The following is a 16,122-nucleotide window of genomic DNA, read 5'->3' as shown; positions in this document are numbered from 1 at the left end:
ATACCCTTTGATCCAGCAGTGTTACTACTGGGATTATATCCCAAAGAGATTATAAAGAAGGGAAAGGGACCTGTATGTGCACGAATGTTTGTGGCAGCCCTTTTGTAGTGGCTAGAAACTGAAACTGAATGGATGTCCATCAGTTGGAGAATGGCTGAATAAATTGTGGTATATGAAAATTATGGAATATTACTGTTCTGTAAGAAATGACCAACAGGATGATTTCAGAAAGGCCTGGAGAGACTTACACGAACTGATGCTGAGTGAAATGAGCAGGACCAGGAGATCATTATATACTTCAACAACAATACTAGATGATGACTAGTCCTGATGGATCAGGCCATCCTCAGCAACAAGATCAACCAAATCATTTCTAATGGAGCAGTAATGAACTGAACTAACTATACCCAGAAAAAGAACTCTGAGAGATGACTAAAAACCATTACATTGAATTCCCAGTCCCTATATTTATGCACACCTGCATCTTTGATTTCCTTCACAAGCTAATTGTACAATAATTCAGAGTCTGATTCTTTTTGTACAGCAAAATAATGTTTTGGTCATGTATACTTATTGTGTATCTAAGTTATATTTTAATACATTTAACATCTACTGGTCATCCTGCCATCTAGGGAGGGGGGGGGTAAGAGGTGAAAAATTGGAACAAGAGGTGTGGCAATTGTTAATGCTGTAAAGTTACCCATGTATATATCCTGTAAATTAAAGGCTATTAAAAAAAAAAAAAAAAAAAAAAAAAAAAAAGAAACCTGAAGCCAAGTCTCTCAACAGAGTCTGATGGAATGAAACCCCTCTCCAGCTGAAGTAGACTGAAAAAAACTTCAAGAAAGGTAAGTTTCACTGCATTGAAACGAGTGTTCAGCCCAGGTCAGATAGACTCTGGAAAATCTGGTGAGAGGGTCTTAACTACAACAAATCAGCAAATGAGACCCTCAGTCCTGTCTCAGTAGAGTAGGAAATCATAGGACAGCTTCCAGTCCCAGCCATAATGCAAACTCTGGGAAACCAGGTTGTTTCCTGAACAGAGCAGACAAATCTAGTCCCTAAAAAGACAAAGGGACCCTGTGCTCAAAACCAAGGTTAAGAGCTGCAGGGAAGCTTAGGACAGTGTTCCCTGGTATCCAGGAGTAGAAATCTATCTTAAAAATAAAAAGGGAAAATCCCAAAAGGAAGGAAAATGAGGAAAAAACAGAAAAGAATCTTGACCATAGAATAGAGAGGGCATTCTATTGCCTTCTATTGTTTTGAAGGTGAAACAGGAGTTTTAACTCCTTTTGTAGTAGAAAAAATCCACATCAATCTATGGGGAGGAGACATCTTACAACAGTTAGGATTACAATTGAGTACTTTGGCTTTTGAGGCAGGGCTGCTGTTGAAGGCCTGCCAATACTCTCACCTGTTCCCATTTAATGGAAAACTGATACATCAGTGTGAGTAGAACAGTAGCCCTTATCAAGTGATAAAATTCAGGCCTTATTAGATATGGTACAGGAGCATTTGACCAAGGACATTTACACTCTTCTCTAAGTCCTTGTAATTCCCCTGTATTTGTTATAAAAAAAAAGAAATCTGGAAAGTGGAGGCTGCTGACTGATTTAAGAAAAGTAAATGAATAGATGGAAACTCTAAGAACTCTTCAGCCTAGACTTCCATCTCCTACTCAGTTGCCCAGAGAATGGTCTCTTTGGGTTATAGACATTAAGGATTGTTTCTATTCTATTCTTCTGGATAAGGAGGATATGAAAAGATTTGCATTTTCAGTGCCCAGCATTAATTTAGCTAAGCTTCATAAAAGATATGAATGGACAGTTTTGCCACAAGGAATGAAAAAATAGCTCTATTATGTGGCAAATATATGTGGCTACTGCTCTTACTCCAGTAAGAAAAGCATTTATAAAAGTAATAATAATAATAATAATATTAAAAAAAAAACTTTCTTTAAGAACAGAGAAGTTGAGCACCTTAAATGACTTTCAGAAACTGATAGGAGATATTCAATAGATGTCTCCAGTGTAGGCTTTACCTATCAATTACAACCATTATTGACATTTTATGGGGAGACAGTGCTTTAAAATCACCATTCCAGCTTACAAAAGAAGCTCAAGAGGCTTTGAGAGAAGTTGAACTTGCTTTATCCAGTGTGGTTGAAAAACACTCGAAAACTCTTGGAGATATCAGTTTTTGCTACAAAAAGAGGCACCCACAGCAGTCCTTAATCAGAGGCACAGTGTGATCAAGTGGGTAACCATCCCAGCATAATCAGATCAAAGTCTTACTCCTTACCCAGTGCTTGTGGCTAGAATTTTGTTAAAGGCCATTAAGTGAGCAGTACAATTATCTGGGATAAGACTGACAAGATATACACCATTTATATCATTGCACAAATTAATGCATGCTGCAAAACCACCTCAGAGTTGCAAACTTTATTGGGCACAGCTCCAAATTTCACACATGGGTCTTCATTAAAGATCACCGGACTATTACATAATTGGCAATGGATTCTTGAAGGAAAGGTTTCTAAAGTTCCTCTTAAAGGACCAACTATCTTTACAGATGAATGCAAACAATATTTGCACTGTATACTCTCGTGACTTAACTATAAAGAGAGAGTAGTCAGAACTCCTTTTCAATCCACTCAGCAGAATGAATTGTATGCAAGAAAATGTGAAATACTTTACTGGCAAAATAGCCGAGCTGGAAAATAGATCCAGAAGAGAAAATTTAAACAACATTGGCTTACCTGAAGGCAATGACCAAAAAAAAAAAAAAAAAAAAAAAGAACCTGTTTAGCATTCTATAAGAGGGCATTAAGGAAAACTGACCCAATATTTTAGAAACAGAGTGGGAAATACTCACTGAAAGAATCTATCGATCACCTCTAGGAAGAGATTCCACAAGGAAAACTCCAAGAAATATTGTTGAAAAACTCCAAAACTACAATATCAAAGAAAAAAATACTGGAAACAGCCAGCCAAAAACAATTCAAATATTAATTAACAGGCAGGATTACCCAGGTTCTAGCAGCTTCTACAATGAAGGAGTGAAGGGCCTGGAATACCACAATCAGGAGGCAAAAGACCTGGGGTTAAAACCAAGAATTAATTACGCACAGAGACTCAGCATTATCTTTCAGGGGATGAGATGTAGCTTCAATGAAGTAAGAGACTTTCAATCATATCTGTTGAAAAACCAGAACTAAAAAAAACTACAAACACAGACATAACTCTTAGTTACAACATACCAAAATCTATGTGATGCAGCCAAAGCAGTTCTTAGGGAAAATTTTATGTCTTCAAATAACCAAATAAATAAAATAGAGAAAGAAGAGATCAATGAATTAGACAGGCAACTAAAAAAATAGACAAAGCACAAATTAAATTAAATGCCTAAATTAAATACCAAATTAGAAATTTTGAAACCCAAAGGTGATATTAATAAAATAGAAACTAAGAAAACTATTGTAGAAGCAAAACCAAGAGTTGGTTTTATGAAAAAAAAATAACAAAAATAGATAAACCTTTGGGTAATTTGATCAGAAAAAGGAAAGAAAGAAAAAACCAAATCATGAGCATAAAAAATGAAAGGAGAGAACTTACCACCAATGAAGAAAAAGATTAAAGCTATAATTAGGAGTTACTCTGCCCAACTCTATGGCAGCAAGTATGACACTCTAACTTAAATGGATAATATTTACAAAAATATAAATTACTCAGGTTAACAGAAGAGGAAATAAAATACTTAAATAGTCCCATAAAAAAAAAAAGAAATCGAACAAATTAATGAGTTCCCCAAGAAAAAATCTACAGGGCCAGGTAGATTCACAAGTGCCTTCTACCAAACATTTAAAGAACAATTAATTCCAATACTATGTAAATTATTTGCAAAAAATAGTAAAAGAGGAGTTCTGCAAAATTCCTTCCATGACACATATATGGCATTGATAACTAACTAGGAAGGGACAAAATACAGAAAGAAAAGTATAGAACAATCTCTTTAATGAATAGTGATGCAAAAAATTTAAATAAAATATTAGCAAAGAGATTATAGCAAGTTATCAACAGGATAATATACTATGACTAAGTGGGATTTATATCAGGAATGCAGGACTGATTCAATATCAGGAAAAAGTATTACTGTAGTCAACCATATTCATAACAAAACCAACAGAAATCATGTAATAATCTCAAGAGATGCAGAAAAACTTTAAACAACACATAACACCATTCCTATTAAAAACCCAAAAGAGTATAGGGATAAAATAAGCTTTCTGTAAAATAATAAGCATTATCTATCTAAAACCTATAACAAACATTATTTGTAATGGAGAGAAGCTGGATGAATTCCCAATAAGATCAGCTGAAAAACAAGGATGCCCATTTATCACCAATATTATTCAATATTGTACTACAAATAAGTAGAAATAAAAAAATATCTTTACAAATAAGAAAAAAAGAAATTAAAGGAATTAGAATAGGCTATGAGGAAATAAAACTATCACTCTTTGTGTATGAAATGATTATATACTAGGAGAATACTAGAAAATAATCCAAAAATCTACATATTAGGGAATTAGGATATGAACTGACAATTTTCAAATGACAAAATTAAAGTCATTTGTAGTGATATGAAAAAATGCTCAGAATCACTATTGATTACACACATGCAAATTAAAACAATTCTGAGGTTCTACCTCATATCTCTCAGATTGGCTAAGATGGCAAGAAAAAATAAGGATAAATGTTGGTGGGTTTGTGGGAAAATTGGGACACTAATATATTGCTGGTGGAGTTTTGAAATGATCCAACCATTCTGGAGAGCAAAATGGAACTATGCCCAAATAGCTATAAAACTGTGCATTCCACAGTCAAAATCCAGAAGTACCATTACTGCATTTATATCCCAAGGAAATCATAAAGGAGGAAAAAGGACCCATATGTGGAAAAATGTTTGCAGCAGCTCTTTTTATGGTAGCAAAAAATTGGAAAAGGAGTGAATGCCCATCTACTGGGGAATGGCTGAATAAGTTGTGTCACATGAATATGATGGAATAGTATTCTATAAAAAATGATGAACAAGCAGATTATAGAAAGACCTGGAAATATTTACATGAACTGATGCTGAATGAAACAAGCAGTATCAGGAATACTCTGTTTAAAATAAAGCTTAATTCTTTTCAGTAGTTCAATGATACAAAGCAATTCCAATAGATTTTGGACAGAAAATCCCATCTACATCTAGGAAAAAAAAAGGAAAGAGACTGAATGAAAATCAACACATGCTCTGTTCACTTCTCTTTTGTTTGTTTGTTTGTTTTTATGTCTTTCCCATGTTTTTTTTCTTTTTGCTCTGATTTTTCTCTTCCAATATGATTCATAAAGCAATGTGTATTAAAAATAATCTTACTATAATAAAAAGTTAAAAAAAACTATTATTGCTTCCAAACACTCAAGCAGTCACTTTCAGCCATAAAAGAATCAAATTTAGACTAACACTTGTTGAAAACAAACCATTGTCACCATTTGAAGGTCCAACCCCATCCAATAATCTGGAAGTTTAGGTGACAAATATTCAAATGGTTCCCAAAAGATTTTTTCCATTGGAACTTTCAATATGTTCTCACCCAGAATCATTGGACCTAAGATCCAAAAATGTCATTTCTACCACTGTCCAAGTGGTTGAAAAGATTTTGTGACTTGGTAAGGACTTTTTGTTCCAAGAACCAAACCGATACGTTTGGTATTCCAAAAAGTCAATTTAAAAACAAACTTTCAATCTACAAGTCAAATTTACTTTTGGAACTACCACTATATTTAATTTTTGAGGTGATAGTCCAGAGGCTAAATAGTAAATAATTCCAGCATTCATTAGGATAACATTTTATTAATGTGACAATGATGTCTCTCACATTGGATGTACAGTGATATCTGCTAGATATTAATGATTTTTACACAAGATACCATTGCTACCTCTCTCAGGTGCCAGAAGCTCTTAGCCTGGCTTCTCTTATATTGTTTCAGTACTAGTCTGGGGATTCATCACTTCCCCATCCATACCTGCTTCCTTTATAGCTTTTAGCAACTATTTTCATTAAAGTTACTACAAAATTGTTTTTTTTTTAAATCTTTTACACACATCATGAGATTAAAAGTGAAAAAAAATCATTAAGGTAAACCTAGTGCTCACAGTCATAAAAATATCACTTTCAATAAAACCAATAGCAACAACAAAGTATTAAGATTTTTAAATTTAAATTTAATTTAAATTTTTAAAAATATATAAAAATACAAATAATGAAAAATACAGATAGATTAAAAGGTAGACTAATAAATAGATAGATGGAGAGAGACAGAAAGACACAGAGAGACAAAGATAGACAGTGACAGAGATCGAGATAGATAGGCAAGGTGGTTCATACCTATAATTCTCGATACTAAAAAGCTGGAATTATTGTATCTGTCAAGTTTGGAAGTCCTGAGATGCAGTATATTAAAACAGTCCAGCATCTAAACTATACTATACTATACTATACTATACTATACTATACTATACTAAATCTCCAATATGGTGAGTTCCCAGGAGTAGAAAAATACTAGGCTGTCTATCAATGGGTAATCAGACCACTTTAGAAACTGATAAAAGTCAAAGCTCCATTGATGATCAATAATATAACTAGGTTATTGTTATGGGCCAGAACTCTACTTGAAACAAGGATTCTTACAAAGTGTTAAGTCAGTGCAATTGATAAGACAATGGTTATCTAGTTTAGCATGGTGATTAATAGTTCTCTAGTTCCTCTAACAACAAATAATGATTCCCTGGTGATATAATGATTGGTTTATACTTAGTATACTGCATATAAACTAGGACAACCTCAGCCAGAGACAGACTCAGAAGGACCAGGGTCAGACTTGGAAGGGGACTGGAACAGACTGGGGGAAGACAGTGGTTGGAGGCTGGAGCACAAGCTGTCAGAGTGAGACAGACTTAAAGACAGAGACTGTCATGGTGGTACTTCTGCCTCCCCCATAGAAACCAAGACACATTCCGGAGGACCTCAAGAAAACTAGTCTGGGCCCCAGGCAAGGAAACAGACTTTGAAGGAGATAATAAAGTATTTGGACTTTATCCCTAGTTATTCTCATGGTGATTATTCTATTGAAACAAAGGCTTGTCCCAAGACCTCCAGAAAACCAACCAGAACACTACAGGTTATGAGGGTCTACTGTACTTCCAGCATAACAGAAGATTTTGTGTCAAGAAATAAAGACATACATATTTTAATATTCTTCTTAAAGAAGGAATGAAGGACATATGCACAATACTTTTGAGAAGTCTGCTAGTCTCTGGCAGATTTCATAATTCTGGACAGCTTTGTCCCCAACACTAACTTTCACTATCTTTCCTTCTTCCTTCCTTTGGAGCTTTACCAGACCATACCATTATTATACCATGTCAAATTCTTAATACCATTTAAAAAAAAATTGTTAATTCCCTATAAGAGATGTTTCCTCATAAGTAACAGTTAACTCCAGGGTGTTCTACAAACTCATTGGGATCACTCTAAGATGATTTAGAAACTGAGGGCTTTTTGTTGTTGTTCTTATTTTTGAATATGATGAAATTGATTCCCTCATAATCAGAAACATCTTGGATTTGCAAGTGAAAGACTTGTACTTAAACATGGCTCTAAAACTTACTTGCTGTGTTACTATGTCTTTCTTGAGCCTCAGCTTTGTTCCTCCATCAGTAAAATTGGTTTAATTTTTAAATTAAGTACCTTTTATAATTGTTTTGTAAAATGTACTTTTTAAACATTAAAGCACCATATACATGTGAATTATTATTATTGTTGTAGTTTTTTAGCAAAAATGCCAATGTTGATATGTTCCAGTTTCATTAGTTGCATATTCTTATTAATTTATTAAGTCAGAGATCACTAAATTATACAATGGTCATTCGTTTATTAATTGTTCACTAAATATAAGGATATAGTAAAGGCAAATCACATAGTTTTGTCTCAAGGAACTTACTAAAGAAGATATGACATATATCCTAATAAGCATGATTTAAAAAGAGATGTGATATGAGTGGATTAGGAAGTGAGATGAAAGTAACCTGAAAGAGTACCCTGTACAAATTTCTGAAGATAGAGAACAACATATTTCTTAGAGGACTAGCCTAAGAGAATAAATTATATATAAGTAATATATATGAATATATATGTACATACATTTGATTGGAGAAAAAATGAGATACATAGTGGAGAGATCAGTAACAACTGTATATATTAATAATGTATCAATAGAGCAAATAAAAAATAAAAACATTTCTCTATATATATATTTCACTAAATTTATAATTTTATGAAAGTTAAATATCAATATGTATAATATTAATTAAATGCATATGATTTATTATTAAACTTATTTTCTTTATGCAATTTTCTTTAACTGAAGTTAAATGTACATTTCAATTATACATATGTATGTGTCTTTATGTTTGTATATAGACAAATACACTGTGTATGTGTGTATGTGTATAACGTACTCATTACACATGATAGATAGATGACTAGATAGATACATAATCAGACTTGAAATGAATCTGAAAGACCTTGATCCAAATCCTACCTTGGACACTGGTTGTGTAACTGGGAAAATCATTTACCTTCTTTGGGCTTCAATGTCCTCATCTGAAAAAAAAGAGCAATAGGAGGCAGCTAGGTGGTGCAGTGGATAGAGGACCAACCCTGAAATCAGGAGGAACTGAGTTCAAATCTGGTCTTAGACACTTAACACTTCTTAGCTATGTGACCCTGGGCAAGTCATTTAACCCTCAGTTGCCTCAAAAAAACAGAAAAAAAAAAGAAAAAGAAAAGTAATAATAATACTTAGCTAACAGGATTGCTATGAGGATAAAATGAGGTAACAAATGTTAATCGCTATGAAAAATATAACAATGTTAAATAAATATTAAGTCTTATTATCCCAATTATTTTATACATTATGAAGAACTAGAACATCTGGAAGAGAAGTTTTTTTTTTAATATATGTTCTTAGTAAATGATTATATATCTTTCAATTTCATTGAAAGAAGAACTCAAAGTATCATGGGGCATGGGAGCCGAGTACACTAAATATACTTGCATATGATACTATGGAGATAGTCTACTATCCCATCCTTCTGTAAGAGTACACAAACCTTTACCCTTGTATAATAATATGACAGAAATATCTTTTTTAATAAAGACTTCTCATATTTTCTTTCATTATCCATAAGTTCTATTAACAAAATGAAAATCAAGTGCTATCTAAAATTTCCATCTGTTCAAATCTGTTATTCCTCTTACATTCTATAAAAATTGCAGCTAAAATCTCAATGACAGATTATTCTAGAGATATATTACATTTTTATACTTCATGTTACTCTCTATTAAGGCTAAATTACACAATAAAACCTACTTGTTAGTTAGAAAATAACAATTTTATTAAAATATAATCTTACATATGCTGGATCAAAGAAGCAACAGATTTGAAGTCAAACCTTGAGTATGAATCCCAGTTTTGCCATTTCCTAACTGTGATCTTAGGGCAGTTAGGTGGCACAGTGGATAAAGGAAGACTCATCTTTCTAAATTCAAATTTGGCCTTAGATATTAACAAACTATGTGACACTGGACAAGTCACTTAACATTGTTTACCTCATCCCCTCATTTGTAAAATGAGATTGAGAAGGAAATGGCCAACCATTCCAGTATCTTTGCCAAGAAAACTCCAAATGGGGTCATGAAGAGCTGGAGACAACTGAAAAAATGATTAAACAAACTGTGGTCTTAGGAAATTCAGTTAATCCAAAGGTATTTGATTTTGGAATTTTTTTTTTTCTTCCTGATCTTCCCAGTATCAATATAGTGGGCTTTTAGCTAAAATACAAAAAAAATGTTTTCCTAGTTATTCTATTTGAATTATACATTGATATGAATTGTAATTATTGAAAAATAACTTTTCCTACAATTACTAACTATTTTAATTTTTAAGAGTTAAATTTCATTTCAGTTTGTTTTCAGTAAAGCTTAAGCACATGGTTTCATCAGTATAATTTTTTTTTTCCTGAAGCAATTGGGGTTAAGTGACTTGCCAGGGTCACCTAGGTAGGAAGTGTTAAATGTATGAGACCAGATTTAAGCTCAAGTCCTTTTGATTCAAGAGATGGAGCTCTGTCCACTGTGCTACCTAGTTGCCCCTTAATGTTTTTAATTTCAAAATACATCAATAACTCAACTTGCCAACAGCTTAAGAAACATGTATTTAATTCCTGGTATGTTATTTACAACAGATGTCCTTCAATACATGCTATTAATCTAGGATTAGCCCTTCTTGTTCTAAAGTGACAGCTATAGAATTTACTAATGGAAATTACTTATATATTCCATGATTTTATTTCACTATTGATTTGATCACTGCAATAAAATAGGTATCTAAATGATAATATTGTTTTCTATATATTGACTATTTTGGTCTAAACGATACATGCTTCTCAGCTCTCTTTACAAAGAGATTCTCCTTCTATATAAAAAGCAAAGAAATGGTTGGGGAAGAAATCAGATGCTAACACTGCCCTCTCATTATCAATTGCAACCATCTCCAGATAATTCCTTCACTGACACTGCTTTTTTTTCTTCAATCTTCATACCTTGAGAATATTCATTTATCTTGGGATTTATATAAATGGCTATAAGATGAGAAATTCAATTAATGAGGAGGGCATATTTCTCCTGATATAAAAATGTTTTCAGTCATGGTTACATTTCTAAATTAAATTATTTAGGGGTAATTTTTTCCTAATATACTCCACATATCACTTATTTTTAAATGTTATTGATTTTGAAAATTATTATATGAAGAAAATTTATCCAGGAAACCATGAGGTTTTCTTAAAGCTAGAGAGTCAATAAGAGAATTTTCATTGTGAATGACATAAAATGAATTTTCTAAAATTTAAAGTAAGTATCTTGTCTAAGGTGAAATGATGACTAATACAAATATTTTATTTTAATGCATGCTCTCCATTGTCTGGGAAATGTATTGCCAAATCTGTAAAATTGGAGAAGAGGGGTTCATGCACTTATTTCTGACAAGTGGAACTCCATTTTTATTAAATAGCAAGAAACTTGCTTGTTTTTTAAGTTTAGCAAATGTGTTTTTGAGACATCACCTTTTTAAGGTTTTTTTCCTGCCAAGTATCTTTGCCAAGAAAATTCCAAGTAGGGTCACAAAGAGTCAGGTACAACTGATAAACAGCAGAAATTAATTTCAGGAGCACACAGAGACAGACAAACTAAGCCACAGGAGAAACTATTAAATTTCTTCCTGAACAACTTTTTGGAGGAGTTTGTAGTTGGAGATTCAGTTTCAGTTCTGCCAGGAGATTTAAATATATATATATATATATATATATATATCTTTGCCCATATAGCTGAAGGGAAACAAAAATAAGGAGAGAGAGAGAGAGAGAGAGAAAGACAGACAGACAGACAGACAGAGACAGACAGACACAGAGAGAGAACAATGACTAATCAACATATATTTTTGTCCAGACCTGTGATTTCATCAGTTTTCAGAGCTTTTTGGTAGAAATTTACCAAAATTCGCCTTTTCTAGAACAAAATCTTAGAGAATATCCTGGAGATAGAAGTTAGATGACTTGCTCAATAAGATCACATTGTATTATGTGATAAATTCAGGACTTATACTGACTTCCTGGCTTCAAAATGTGTCTTTTTACATAACGAATCATTATGTATTTTACATGTTAATATACATAACATATTTACAAATACACCCATACCTATATTAGATAGGTCATAGACAAAAGATTATAGACAGTTGTATTTCTCAATGAATTAGGTGGTTTTGATTATTTAAAATATTTAATCATAACTATACATTCAATCATAACAATATATTGGTTATAACCTCAAAAGCAGAATCATTTAGTCTATGGTATTTCTCTTGGCAGATAGCATGGTATTCAACAGAATAGCAAAAGCTAACTTATAAGGAAAATGAAATAAACAAAATTACCATCATTTTATAGTCAATGAAAATAAGATATGCATATACAATGAAAATAAGATAATGAAATGAGCTATATGAGGTCAAAGATAAAATCTCCAGTTTTCTACTTTCATCTTCAGCCAATTTTTTGATTATAAATTCCATTCATGATGTCATTAATGATCATATTTGGAATGGGAAAGAAAATTAAATCTTAGTTCCTTCACTTAATTTTCCAGGATATTTTCAGCATTTGAAAAAAAGTTATAAATTCATGTGAAAGTAAAAAAAAATTCATTTCAAAAAAATTTAAAAATCAAATAAAAAGAGTAAAATAGTTTCCTTATATCCTGGAGGGTAGAAATTTAAAGGAATAGAAGACTGTTATAAAAGATTTTCAAGGCAAGTTATCAAGTCTAATGTGATTCAGATTTTACAAACATTTGATAGCAAGTAATCACATTATTTTGACTAAATAATCTATTTGTATTAGATTTAGAATAATTCTGATTTGTAATTCTTTTCTGTTTTAATTCACCTTTTGTCTTTGGTACCATATGGTACTAGATATTTCAAAATCTTAAAAAAAAAGATTTTAAGGGTCCATCTAAAACAGTTTTTTTGAAATATAGTTCCAAAAACCTAAACTTAGCTAAAACTGATTTTAGGGAAGAGTTGAGTAGAATATTGGACAATCTGGCAGATATAGTTAATGTCTTGATTGATTTTGCTGAATTGTTTTTCTCTATCCACTATCTTTAAAAAAGAGAGAAGGCTGTCTGAGTATTTGAATGAAGAAGGATATATTCTGAAATGTGAGCAATATAAAAAATTTCAATAAATAAATCTTTAAAAATAAAATTAAGATTTTCACCATCACAAAAGGTAAACTACTGGTCTATAGTAATACACTCACAAATTGTGCTCCTCCTCTAACATGAACCAAACTTTATTTCTGGGGATTTCAGACTCTAGTTTTTAGGAATAGAACAATGGAGAGAAGAGTTTATAGAGATATGAAGGGGAGAAAAAAAGAAAGGAGATAGAATTTTCCAATTCCTTACATGACTGCATGATTAGGAGCTCTAATTGCTCCTCACATGTGAATGTTGATTGCCACCTTCATTCCATTTAAGAAAATCTCAAATTTTTACTCTAAGAAAATGTCTTATCATATTCCAATAGAAATTTATTATAACTCTATAAGGACATATGCTCAATTACTTATATTTTTGTATATATTAGTTACCAATAATTACTAATTATCAATTACTAATATACATATATATATATATATATATATATATATATACAATGTATATATGTTTGTATGTATGTATTTTCCAGGTATAAAGTATCATTTTATAGACTATTTTTATTTGGCATAACTTGGCCCAATTGAGTAGGAAAAAAAGACACAAAAAATCTGTAAAGTATCTAGAAATAATCACAGCCAGCTCCTTAATTTTATTTTTTCCACAGAGCTATTTATTGATCATGTTATTATTAATAGTTAGAAGCTCTCTGGTTGCACTGCTTTAGGTGGGCTGAATATGAAGATGAAAAGGTCGTTTATTTAATATGACCTTCTATATTTAATTTTTTCCACACTTTGTCTGGCTCATCTGAAAGTCTGGGAAGGTTTTTGTGGATTTCTGCAATGAGGATGAGAGTATCTTTGATATACTTGTATTCTTCCATTTTTTCTTGTATTCGAGTTAATTCTAGAAAGGACTTTTTGTTTGTCATGGACGCAACTTTTTTAAGTTCTTTTTTCTTGTTATGGTCAGAATTATGTGTTGAATTAGGTTCTTTTTTTTCTGCTATTTTTCTCACAGGTGCCTTTGAGTCTTTTAGATTCAGTTTATTTACCTGCTGCACAGATATAGAGAGGTCTGACTTTTCTGACACATGATTTTCTCCTTCTGGTTTATGCTGCAGCTTTTTAGTTCTATTTTTTTTTCTCTGCTTAGACATCAAATTTATCCTCGCGGTGCAGAAAGAGCGTAAGGCATCCAATTCTCCCTCTGTTATTTCCTCGATTTCTTTTTGGGGATTGGTGCCTTTTTGGTTTTGGACAGTAGTATTTTCTTTGGCCTTGAGACAGTTAGCCCATTTCTTACACCATTTGTTTTCTAAAGCAATGGAATCTGCCACATTCAATAATTTGGTTTCATTCTTAAAACTTGAGGGCTTCTTACTCACAGGCTTTCTTCCAGAGGTGTGAGCCAAGATCTTACATTGTTCCGAAGAACCCAAAGAGCCAGAGGGTTTTCCTTCAGTTTGCTTATAATTCTTCTTTTCCTTTCCCTCCTTTGTAAAGAGTTCACAGATCTCTCTAGAATAGTCAGAAAGGACTCGACAACAAATGTTATCTGACTCCGCTGGTTTATCTTTTGAAATGCCAAGGTCAACTGAACTTAGAGTCATCGTTTTGCAGCTTTAATAAGAGTTCAAAACGATTTAGATAAACTAAGGCTCTGCCTTGGCTTCCTTGGTTGGTGTTACTTCCGTCTGGCTTTCTGATCGCATGGTTCCCCAACTGTCAGTGGTCCCGTGGGGCAGCGGGTGGGAGAACAGAACTTTGAGCTCTTGGTACAAGACAACTGGGATTGGAAAAGCAAACTTGGATGCTTACTCTAGTGATTGTCTTGGGTAATGCAAGCGATAGACAATGCCTGAGCAGGTGTGGGAGCTTAGTTCACAAAAGTAGAAACTGTTGCTGGATTTCCAGAAGGACTTGCCCATGACCTATGGGAAGATTCAATGTGAATTAATCCCAGATAAGGAAAGAGACTGATTTTGTTTGTTTGTTTTATTTTGCCTAATTTCATCATCTAGCACCTTCCCATTGGAGTCCTCCGTCACACAAAGTGTTTTTGATCTTGGAAAAAATCAGTGTCTGAGGTCACATAAGTAGTCATAGTCTGTCTCATGATATGCCGAAAAAACACTTTTCAATGAGGAGTAAGGGAAATTTCATCTACCAAAGCTGAAGATTAGTATCTCAATGTCTTTGTTGCATATGATTGCTATTAAGAAATGAACTCCATTTTATTAGCTGTTCAGTGATTTATGAGTGTCTCATTTCATTCCAAATCTGGGCCTCAACTAATAGAGTACTATTGTAAGGCCCAATTCAAACACTTCTTATAAATATTGTGAAAATTATATTAATAATATGCTTAACATAAGAAGTGACTCACATCACCTAAAACACTACAAATTCTTTTTTGTCATCATAAAAATATTCATTTACACATAACCTTAAACATATTATTCCAATATATCACTGATATATCTTGTGCTTTTATGACCTGTATCAATTATATTATTTGAATACAGGTTCCATGAAACATCAAGTGAATCATATGTTCTCTTCAAACTTCTTCACACATTCAATTCATTAGGACAATAATAATGTATCATAATTTTTCACAGGGAAAAATTCTTCTAGGTCTGATCAAGCCATTTATTTCTTTGAAAAATTTACTTTAATCCTATTACCTTATTTTATTAACTTCTCTAAATTTTCTTCAAATAAGTTTCATGGAAATTATTCCAGCAAAAGCATATAAAAGAGGTGAAAATTATCTTAGATTTCTAAAATTTGATTGTCATGTTAAAAATTAAACCCCAAGCAACCAAGTTTTCATATTTTTTGACGCTTTAACATTTAGCAAATTTATTTTGAGGCTATTCTAATATATAAAGTGAATTAAAGTAATATGGGATTTCATGTTTATTTTTTCATTTGTTCCTCACAGTAACCTACAGTTACAGTAGATAGCACAATAGCATTCTTTCTATTTTTTACAGATGAGGAAATTGATATGATATTGATATGATATGATGATACAGATGAGGTTAATTGAAGTGATCAAATCAGCAAAAACTGGAAATTTAAACCAGACTTTCTGAATCTAAACTCCTTCTTTCTACTATGCCATTATGTCAATAGCTTTGTTTATTTTTGCTAATTCAGGGGACTAAGTCAAGTTTAGCACTTTCAGAGAACTGCATTTGAGGTTCTGAATGTTCAGATGTC

General features: G+C 32.4%; 1 protein-coding gene across 1 annotated transcript; it reads right to left on the bottom strand.

Moving 5' to 3' along the window:
- Window positions 1-13,646: 13,646 nt before the first annotated feature.
- LOC100922908 (uncharacterized protein C8orf48-like) lies at window positions 13,647-14,504 on the bottom strand. Its single transcript, XM_003766943.2, has one exon. It carries the CDS (start codon window positions 14,502-14,504, stop codon window positions 13,647-13,649), a length of 858 nt encoding a protein of 285 aa, XP_003766991.1.
- Window positions 14,505-16,122: the final 1,618 nt, after the last annotated feature.

This window comes from Sarcophilus harrisii, chromosome 3 (genome assembly GCF_902635505.1).
Source record: "Sarcophilus harrisii chromosome 3, mSarHar1.11, whole genome shotgun sequence".
Lineage (NCBI taxonomy): Eukaryota > Metazoa > Chordata > Mammalia > Dasyuromorphia > Dasyuridae > Sarcophilus > Sarcophilus harrisii.
Note: the sequence above shows the minus strand (reverse complement) of the source record. Positions and strands in the feature narration are given on the sequence as shown.

Excerpts from the sequence above, each read along its gene's own strand:
- LOC100922908 (XM_003766943.2), bottom strand. The coding sequence starts at position 14,504 with ATGACTCTAAGTTCAGTTGACCTTGGCATTTCAAAAGATAAACCAGCG.